The following is an 11,012-nucleotide window of genomic DNA, read 5'->3' as shown; positions in this document are numbered from 1 at the left end:
TCACGACTCAAAGGCCAATCTGTAGGATGGCCAATCACAGTGCAGTTCAAACAACAACAGGGGCTGAAGTCCTGGAGAAAGAGAGGCTGTTTACTCTGACCTTAGATCTGTAAACAAGACTCATTACACCACAGTCCACAGAACAGGCACATGCCCAATAAACATTCACACATTACTAGTCTGTGAGGGGGAAAAATCATTCGAGAGTTATTCACTTGTAGAAATGCTCCCGCTGAGCCTCTGTCTGTCTGTCAGTTCCAGGGTTGTCAGGGGCAACCCTATAGAGCCCAGGCAGGCTAGACTGAATGACTGACTGACACATGAGCAGGTAGAATCTAACCCAGCCCATCCTCAGTGAATAGAGCCTACCTCCTCTTCCAGTCATGACCTACTTTCCACATGGACACACACACATTTCCATCCTGCCGACACACACAAAGGCACAAAGCTTTGGTTCACCTGACCTCCAACACAAAACCAGTAGAATAGACTAGAAGTCACTTACAGAACAGAGAGAAATGAGAGAGGCCAAGAGAGAGGAGTTTAACTCAATGTGTTCTCTAGTAGACTTTAGTGACATCCCAACATTCTCTTATAGAGATGTGTTTTTACGTTAGTAACATTCAGCTCCCCAGTAAAGGAAGCACAGGGTTTGGGCCGATTCCCATTTATTTTGCGTCAGTGTAAGCAAAACTCTGTCTTCCTGGATCTGATCGTTCTCGCCAGTTCTGACAGTGCTAGACATTACAATGAACTCAATCCCAACATTTAATTTCAGCTCATGCCTCATCCATCCTGCAATGTAGAGAAAAGGTGAACTGATCAGGGAGGCTGCATACATAATCAGCAGCCACCTATGTGGTTCAGAGAACCAGAGAAAGTTCCAGACTGTTGCTGTAGTTGTTTAGCCTGGTTCCAAGCATGTGTGCGCTGTATAGCTGATTCCTGTCACAAACAGGTCTGGTAACAGGCTAGCTGCTGTTGCCATGGCAAGGCATTTTGCCCCTGTCCTGTGGGCGTACATTGTCCCTTTCTCCGGGTTCTACAGGGAAAACAGAGAACGGTATACAGTGGACAGAACACGGAGATACAGAGTCAGTCTGAAGCTGTGGGTATAGGTGTTGCCATGGCAGGGAGTCATGGCGGTGCCACCCGGTGCCCTGTGGTGGTATATTGCCACTCTCTCCAGGTCATCACTTTAGTCTGGCCTGGATCATTAAAAATTCAGCTCCATTGATCAGCATGGAGTGTAGAGGTAGCTACTATTGTATCAGTGTGCCTGCCTGCCCTGTACACCTGGCTGCCTCCTTAATCTATAGCTTGGCCCTGCAGGACTGGTTAACACGGTGTCAATGAGAGAGATAGAGGGAGGAACACCTTAGGCTTAGAGAGACTGGCCTCGTGTAGGTCAGGCAGGATTCCCATCAGCCATAACCAGCTCTCCAGCTAGTTAAATGAATGTCGCTCATCTATTATAAATTGCTACGCTGGGTGAGAGACAGATGGGGGAGGATAAAGTAACACATCAGTTGCAAATGATCTCTTACTGATGTCCATAATAAAAATATGATGAGGCGATATCGAAAGGAAACACTGAGAAAGAAAAACTAGCCGACGATGATAAATCAAATGAAAAAAACCTAGGCTACCTGTCATTTTGTCCTATCCTCACGCCGGTGGATATATGGCAGCAGGGAAAACGGTCACTCCGGTAAATTAACTGGAAATTGCCTGCAGATAAGAATAAGGAACTAGAACAAGAGTTTAGATTTGGGATCAAAATTCATGAATTGTCGCCATCTTTTTAATTTACATATGATCGTGAGGTGTTTCCAGGCCGTTGGAAGGCTGGCCTGGTTTATAACACACCATGGTTATTATGTTTTAATAGTGTCACAGTAGAGAGGGGCAAAGGGAGGGAGAGGAGGACAAAAGGAAAGAGGAGGGAGAGGCAGTGAGGTAGTGGGTTAGGTAGAGAATATCAGATGGATAGAGAGAGAGAGGCAGGTGCAGCGAGGGAGCAAAAAGGAAGAGAAAAGAAGAGAGAGAGGGGGCCTGTCAGCAGATGGATGATGGAGAAGTCTGGGAGACAGGCCAACATCTGAACGACTGACAGAGTGGCCTGTTTAATTCAATTTCACTTCTTTCATTTAATCCTGTCAAAAGGCACAGCCTGTAACTAGTTCCTACTTGGTTTGAGTTGCAACACTACGTTCACAAACAGATCCCTCCCTCACTCTCTCCTGCCCACATCCACATGCTAATCAATTGCTAAGAACATTGTAACCTTCTTGTTGTATTAACGATTCCCTTAATGGTCTGTCAATATGCCCTGTGTCGGCTCTGACGGAGGATAATGACATGATGCTTGGGATAGTGCGTGTTTGCGTGTGTTTGTGTCTGTATGTCTGTGCTCTGTATGTGTGTGTGTGGGGAGTGGGCTAGGTAGTGTGTGTCTAGCATTGGGCTGGGAATGGTGCCACTTCTAAGAGCATTTGATGCTGGTGTGCCTTTGGGTTACCTATTTCAGCCACTCTCTCTACCTCTCCTCTTCTGTCCATCTCTTTCAACATCGCTCCCTCTGTCTCTTTTTCTCTCTCTCCCTCACCCAGCATGCAATTTCTCAGAGAGTTGCTTTTATTGTTAGCTGTCAGATACTTGAGAGTAAATGTCTAACACTTCTCTCTTTCCTTTTCTCTCTCCCCAGCAACAACCCAACTACTGGAGCTTTAAGGTCAGTGCTGTAAGTGACAGTGTCGCTGTGTCAGTTTGGTTTCTCCATCCAATATGGTGTGTTCTTGTTGTGTGTATTTTTGTCTTTGTCTTTGTCTTTGTCTTTGTGTGTGTGTGTGTGTGTGTGTGTGTGTGTGTGTGTGTGTGTGTGTGTGTGTGTGTGTGTGCGTGTGCGTGCGTGCGTGTGTGTGTGCGTGTACCACCCCAGGCTCCTATGACACGGTGGCATATCGCTCTCTCTGCCTGGTTTCGTGCCCATCGCACCGCTGGCACGCAGACTCTCAGTTGGCATCTCTCTAGTCTCAGGCGGCAGCAGCAGCTTAAAGGCTTCAAGCTCCGTTTAATCTGCAGGAAACGATTCTCCCAGGATTAATGCAACCTCAGTCAGTCAGCTAGCGCCTAGCGCTAATGGCTAACATCCATGTGACCTTGCTAGAGTATTACTCAGGCTAACTGAGACGTTAAGAAGAAATTACAGTGCCTTGTTGCATTGTGGAAATGTTACTTTGACATTTCTCAGACGTCCTTCGATATTACTGACAGGCTTTGAGGTTAGATATGCTGTATTTAGGAGAAATGTACAGTAATATGGCATGTATTATTTCTGCTCTGTCTTGCCTGCGGATACATCCGTGAGGGTATATCTGTCTTGCCTGCGGATACATCCGTGAGGGTATATCTGTCTTGCCTGCAGATACATCCGTGAGGGTATATCTGTCTTGCCTGCAGATACATCCGTGAGGGTATATCTGTCTTGCCTGAGGATACATCTGTGAGGGTATATCTGTCTTGCCTGCGGATACATCCGTGAGGGTATATCTGTCTTGCCTGCAGATACATCCGTGAGGGTATATCTGTCTTGCCTGAGGATACATCTGTGAGGGTATATCTGTCTTGCCTGCGGATACATCCGTGAGGGTATATCTGTCTTGCGTGCGACACAGAGGTACATGGAGTAGATGGAGTTTATGTGTAAGTGTCATGCTGTGGATCTATGTGAGCTGGCATGGTTCACGGTGTGTTGAGGGTTACGTTTCATAGATGTTGTCCGGAGGCTGCTGAGGCACAGCATGGATCTACACAGAGAGGCTTACAGGAAGTATTGCCATCTGTGTGGGTAGAGGCCTCGTCTGAGGTTTACGCTTCCCTGAAATATCATCCGGACAGGGTGGAAATGCAACCAGATATCAATATCCAGATCCCTGACCCATCTACCCCAGAGCTATGTAATTATTACGAGGAGCGTAATAATGTCCAAAAAGCTTTAAAAACCCTTCTCACGTGGCAGTCAATCCAAGCGGTTTTCTTGGATTGACTGCCTGCAGCAACTGGACAGTCATCAAATCGCTGTCACAATATTCGATTTTCTCTTCATTTTTCTACTTCCCATGCCCTTGATCAAGTGCTCGCCTAATAAGGCTCGCCCACTTTTCCAGCGCTCCTCCACCTAAATGACATCACGGTGTCTAAATCTGGAGATTAATATAATTAAAAGCCTACTGAATGAGTCACATTCTCAACAGGCTGAATTAGACAGAATTAAAGTGAAGGAGGAGAACAGGTGATAAGAAGAAGAGGTAGAAGAAGAGGTAGAATCCAGCCCGATGGAGATTATTCTGCTGTATGTATCAGACATGGGTTCAAATACTGTTTCAAAACAAAAATATTCAGATAACCTTTTTTGAACATTTAATTTAATTTAAATCAAGCAGTTGAATATTGGAATGCATTTGGAAATACACTTGGAAAGTATTTGAAAATGCTCAAATACACTGACACAAATACACTCCCATGCGTTTATCCCAGGTATTGGAACATATTATTTCTCAAGTAAAGGTACTTGTTTGGGCTGTGTATTTGAAAATACTCAAATACACTGAAACAAACTATTTGAATAACAAATACTCAAACACACATGCATTTGAACCCAGATCTGGTATGTATATATTCTACTGGCCTGGCCCCTTTTCTATTTTTCCTCGGCAAAGAAGACTACCAGCCATCTCAGGTGTCATCCCGCCTCCCCAGAGTACGCCATTTTCTTCACTCTCCTGCCTAGCGAGCAGATCGCATCAGCGAACAATCCAGCTCAATTTGGCAGAGCAATTTCTTCCATGCATTGACGACTCCCCATATTATGAAGAGACTGAGCTCGGCCAAGGAGAGAGAGGGGGGAGGGGGGCTGAGAGATAGACGGCGTGAGTGAAAGCCAGAGATAGAGGGAAAGAGTAAGTGAGGAGTAAGAGGGAGGGAGATGGATTTATTATGGGGGGTAATTTTTGTTTCCAATTTTTGCGGAACAGCCGTAGGCTTGCTTGTTTTCCAGGCTCTTCTCTCCCTGTTTGGTGAAATAGCACAATGTGTGGGGAGAGAGCGAGTGTGTGTGAGAGCAGGGCTGTACAAACAGACATAGACTGCAGCAGGAGAAGGAGTATAGGGGTGCTCAGCTGCTTTGAGAGCTGTCCAGAAACAGAGGTGTTGACATAGAGAGACACAGACAGCCAGAATGAGAAGCTACTTTTGAGACGGATGAAAAACTAATGACGCTCTGAGGGGTGTGAGCGACAGAGCGGGAAAGGAAGGTGAAAGATGGCACAGAGAGCGAGATTGTAGAGAGAGAGAGAGAGAGAGAGAGAGAGAGAGAGAGAGAGAGAGAGAGATGGGGAGGGAAAGGAGGACATACACTGAGAATACAAATCATTAAGAACATCTACTCTTTCCATTATATAGACTGATCAGGTGAATCCAGTTGAAAGCTATGATCCCTTAATTTCACTTGTTAAGTCCACTTCAGTCAGTGTAGATGAAGGGGAGGAGACAGGTTAAAGAAGGATTTTTAATCCTTGAGACGATTGAGACATGGAGTGTGTCTGTGTGCCACTCAGAGGGTAAATGTGCAAGACAAAAAAAATGAAGTGCCTTTGAACAGGGTATGGTTGTAGGTGCCAGGCACACCGGTTTGTGTCAAGAACTGCAACGCTGCTGGGTTTTTCCACTATCAACAGTTTCCCTTGAGTATCAAGAATGGTCCACCACCCAAAGCACATACAGTCAACTTGACACACCTGTGGGAAGCATTGAAGTCAACATGGGCCAGCATCCCTGTGGATCCCTTTTAACACCTTGTAGAGTCCATGCCCCGATGAATTGAGGCTGTTCTGAGGGCAACTCAATATTAGTAAGGTGTTCCTAATGTTTGGTATACTCAGTGTATGAAAAAGGAAAGTTGGCTGAAAGGTGGTTGAAAAGTCCAGAGAATATAAGGGGGACAGAAGAAGAGAGAGGTGTGAGGAGTGGGATGTAAGTCAGTTAAAACCAACTAAGATTGATGTCCGTGCCCCCACCGCCATCTAATTAGCATAATAAAACAATCGGCATAAAAATCCATCAGTTTAAACTAGAGATGTCTGGTTTTTTTTTTGCATTGGATGTGTCTCAATCCACTGCATCCGCCTATGTGACACGTCCGCATCTGTGGTGAACGGTGACAGAGCTAGAGCGGTGTTGATCAGACCATGAGACATCCCGAAAATTGGTCTTCTCACAAAATCGTTTGTTTTGCTCGACAACCCCCGTAAGCGTATTGGGGCTCGTCTAAAGTTGGTACAGCCGATCTGCCAACTTCTGTCTGTAGCATCCCAACAGTAGTGACCCCTCAGTGGAAAGGTGAGACTCTCGCAAACACGTACATGTTGGTTATTTCCCTCTACGACGCCCACAGGCCTCACAAGACTGGTCTGAATGTCCCCTGGTACCCGTTGAAAAAATGTCTAGAAGTACTTATGAAGACTGTTTAGTGCCAAAAATAATATGTTAAATACATGTAAAAAAATATATATTTTATAATAATGTTTCCTGATCTTTCTTATATCTCTCAGATATAGGACCTACACTTCAGAAAAAACTTCCTTTAGATTTGTTTTTCTGTTCTTCCATGTAGGGAATCTGTAATGCAATGTACAGTATGGGCTAATAGCAGTAATGCCAAATAAAAATGTTCAACAAATAAAACGTTTAGATATTTTTTTGATACATCAAAGCGTCTTAAAATTCAATGTATGACCTTCTTACAACAATTCCATATGGCTTAGTAACACAACCTTTAAACGTGACTGTCACGGTCGTCCTCCTCTTCGTCTGAAGAGGAGAGGCGAAAAGGATCAGAGGACCAATATGCGGCGTGGTAAGTGTCCATGGTAAATCTTTAATAACGAAAGACTGAACACTATACAAGAGAGTAACAAAAACAATAAACCAAATTCGACCGTGAAGCTACAAAATGAGACCTGTGCTGAAACAAGCCACTAACATAGACAATCACCCACAAACAAACAGTGCAACTCAGGCTACCTAAATATGATTCTCAATCAGAGACAACTAATGACACCTGCCTCTGATTGAGAACCATACTAGGCCGAAAACATAGAAATGCCCCAAAACATAGAAAAACAAACATAGACTGCCCACCCAACTCACGCCCTGACCATACTAAATAAATACAATACAAAGGAAATAAAGGTCAGAACGTGACAGTGACCCACTCTGGGAATGTCCTCTGGACTTTTCTGAGAATATGTGGACAACTACAAATACCTAGGTGTCTGGTTAGACTGTAAACTCTCCTTCCAGACTCACATTAAGCATATCCAATCCAAAATTAAATCTAGAATTGGCTTCCTATTTCGCAACAAAGCATCCTTCACTCATGCTGCCAAACATACCCTCGTAAAACTGACTATCCTACCGATCCTTGACTTCGGCGATGTCATTCACAAAATAGCCTCCAACACTCTACTCAGCAAATTGGATGCAGTCTATCACAGTGCCATTAATTTTGTCACCAAAGCCCCATATACTACCCACCACTGCGACCTGTATGCTCTAGTTGACTGGCCCTTGCTTCATATTCGTCGCCAAACCCACTGGATCCAGGTCATCTTTAAGTCTTTGCTAGGTAAAGCCCCGCCTTATCTCAGCTCACTGGTCACCATAGCAGCACTCACCCGTAACACGTGCTCCAGCAGGTATATTTCATTGGTCACCCCCAAAGCCAATTCCTCCTTTGGCCGCCTTTCCTTACAGTTCTCTGCTGCCGATGACTGGAACGAACTACAAAAAACTCTGAAACTGGAAACGCTTATCTCCCTCACTAGCTTTAAGCACCAGCTGTCAGAGCAGCTCACATATCACTGCACCTGTACATAGCCCATCTGTAAATAGCCCATCCAACTACCTCATCCCCATACTGTTATTTTATTTTATTTTATTTATGTTTTGCTCCTTTGCAACCCAGTATCTCTACTTGCACATTCATCTTCTGCACATCTATCACTCCAGTGTTTAATTGCTAAATTGTAATTATTTCACCACCGTGGCCTATTTATTGCCTTAACTTACCTCATTTGCACACAGTATATAGACTTTTCTTCTACTGTGTTATTGACTGTATGTTTGTTTATTCCATGTGTAACTCTGTCCTTGATTTGTGTCGCACTGCTTTGCTTTATCTTGGCCAGGTCGCAGAACTTGTTCTCAACTAGCCTACCTGGTTAAATAAAGGTGAAATAAAAAATAGAAAAAATGTACAAGAGACAAAATAAGAGAAATGGAGAGGGAGGGAGAGAGAGAGAAAAGCGGGAGAGATTGGGTTTGTTGTGGGATTTAAAGCAGTTCATAGTCCTAGGTATGTTGGAGCCCGCTGTGTCCTCCTTTCCGTTCAATTATATTTCCTGTAAGATCATCTTGTTTTCTCCCTCTGTGGTATTATAAAAGTTAGGGCTCCTCACAGTAACTGAGCGCTATTGAAAAAGCCTGGATTGACAGCATAGGGTGATAGGGAGAGGGAGGGGAATGGGGGGGGGGGAGATGAAAAGGTGCAGAGAAGAGTGGAAGAGGTGCAATCACTGTTTTCCTCTGAAGAGAGTGAGCGTGTATAGCATTACAGATCTCCCAGCAGATGGTGAGTGATTTTACCTGCCCATGATGACGCACAGGAGGAAATGGTTCTAGGAACGCTCCCCGTGTTCTATCCCACTGGGCACCCACTGGTTGAATCAACGTTGTTTCCACGCCATTTCAATGGAATTACAGTGAACCAAAGTGGAATAGACGTTGAATTGATGTTTGTTTCCCAGTGGGATATCACTTTGACACCTTTACATAAAGTATCTACTGCATCAACACCAAGTCGATATGGTTTCTTTCCTCCAACACATGGAGAGAACATAGTTTGTTCCACTGGGGGAATCTTCCTTTGTTTCTTAAGTGTTTAGTGTTTCTCCAAGCTACTATAGAATGACTCACACCTGTTTTTCCAACAACAGTCAAAGTGAAAGATTCTCATTAGGTGAGTTGCTGGAGTTTGTTGACAGATCTCTCCTGTGTGTGCGAGAGAGACGGAGCTAGTTTCCCTCTCTCCACTTCGTCCTGAGTTCTGTTTGATATTTTGCATGGTCTCCCCGGTTCGGTGTGATTTGTTGAAAAGATCCTCTGTTATGTAGACACACAAACTCCAGGGACTAGTGCTAGCTCGACGTCAGCTCGCTGACATGTTGGAGACACTAGAGGCCTCCTTTGATTATTGGTGTGATTAGAGATGTGGCTCACTCTTCTATAGGATATGTATCTTTTAGCTCTGCTGTGCTGAGTCAAGCTGATAGCTGTGTTTTATCCATCTGCGCTCTGGCTTTATTTAGCCCTGGAGCTCTGCTTGGCTCACTGGAGCTGGTGTTTGTGTCTGTTGTGTGTTCTGTGTGTACAATATATGTGCTGCTGTGTGGTGTTATGGACTGGGTTGTTGTGCTCCCTGCTCAGTGTGGTCGTTGCTTAGATAAATGACCCCATTAGAAAGCACAGTGGGGGCGATCGTTCAGAGCCACCCTCGCCCTGGGTGCTCAGACACTGTCTGCCTGCCCACCAAATCAAATCAAATCACATATGATTTGTCGCACACACATATTTATCAGATGTTATCGCAGGTGTAGCGAAACGCTTATCTTCCTAGCTCAAACAGTGCAGTCATTTACAAGTGCCACCACTCTGTTTTGGGGCTGTGTGTGTGACTACACTGTGTAAATGTTTGTGGTTGCAGTATGAACCGTGTGTGCGTGTGTGTGTGTGTGTGTGTGTGTGTGTGTGTGTGTGTGTGTGTGTGTGTGTGTGTGTGTGTGCGTGCGTGCGTGCGTGTGTGTGTGTGTGCATGTGTGTGTCTGTGAGTTTGTATGTGTCACAGGAGGTTGGTGCCACTTTAATTGGGGAGGACAGGCTCGTGGTAAAGGCTGGAGTGGAATGGTATCAAATACATCAAACACATGGTTTCCATGTGCTTGATGCCATTCCATTTGCGCCGTTCCAGACATTATTATGAGCCATCCTCCCCTCAACAGCCTCCTGTGGTGTGTGTGCATGCATGTTGCGTGTATTTGTGAATGACCCCAAAGCGAGCACTGCTGGGAGTCAATGAACACAGCACTCTGTGAGGCTGCGTCTCGCCTTCCTAAATACAAGATTAATGAGAGCCTCGGAAAAAAACATGCTGAATACTTATTAAACCAGAACGAGGGATGAAACGACAGAAAGAGCAGAGGAGAAGTTGTTTTCTACTAGCGAGGGGCGCAGGCACTGTACTGTAATGTAACGTGGGCTCGATGTGTCTGGCTGGCTCTGCAATCCTAACAGTCGTCAGCGAGCATTCTGGGAGCTCATTAACGGAGTCTGGGAGCTGGAGGAGACCCGGCGGTGGGGATAGGGGAGCCAGTTCACTGAACAGAACACAGTCTAGTAGCAGCTGCAGCAGAGCAGCTGAGGAAGAAGAGATGCTGCCTGGGCCCAGGCCAGGTCCAGGCCAGTAGAATAAACCCAGAGTGACAGCCCTGATCTGGATCTACATGGCTTTGTCTAATCCAGACAGCCCTGGCCTGCACTCATTTAAGGTTGGCCAGAGGCCAGCAGGGCCCCAACCAATAGGGAGAGGATGCAGGTGTAGGAGGAGAGAGAACTTTACATAAGCGTTAAAACATTAAAACAGGTCTCTGCTCCCACCAGGTTATTTTGTATCTTCCCCATTCCTACCTACTGGTCCTCAGTGGATCCTTAGTTCTGAAGGTGTTGTGTTCTGGACCTCTGCCTTGCTGTATCCCTCTGCTGTCAGCATTGGTGAAACAACAGGCACCGTCACATGATTCCATCCCACCCAATCAGAAAAAGGAAAGATGGCATCAGTTGTATGAATGTTGGTCCTGACATGCTGATACATTATGCCAATCTTAATTGTGTTTGTT

General features: G+C 45.2%; 1 protein-coding gene across 1 annotated transcript in view; it reads left to right on the top strand.

The window, feature by feature from the left end:
* LOC110538958 (SRC kinase signaling inhibitor 1) overlaps positions 1 to 11,012 on the top strand; it is a 172,162-nt gene that overhangs the window by 124,788 nt on the left and 36,362 nt on the right. The window contains exon 3 of the mRNA XM_036938280.1: positions 2,708 to 2,734. Within this exon, the coding sequence (XP_036794175.1) occupies positions 2,708 to 2,734 (27 nt within the window). The remainder of the gene's footprint in view (positions 1 to 2,707; positions 2,735 to 11,012) is intronic.

Source organism: Oncorhynchus mykiss, chromosome 12 (assembly GCF_013265735.2).
Source record: "Oncorhynchus mykiss isolate Arlee chromosome 12, USDA_OmykA_1.1, whole genome shotgun sequence".
NCBI classification, from domain to species: domain Eukaryota; kingdom Metazoa; phylum Chordata; class Actinopteri; order Salmoniformes; family Salmonidae; genus Oncorhynchus; species Oncorhynchus mykiss.
The sequence above is the reverse complement of the archived record's forward strand: the minus strand, read 5'-3'. Positions and strand labels throughout refer to the sequence as shown.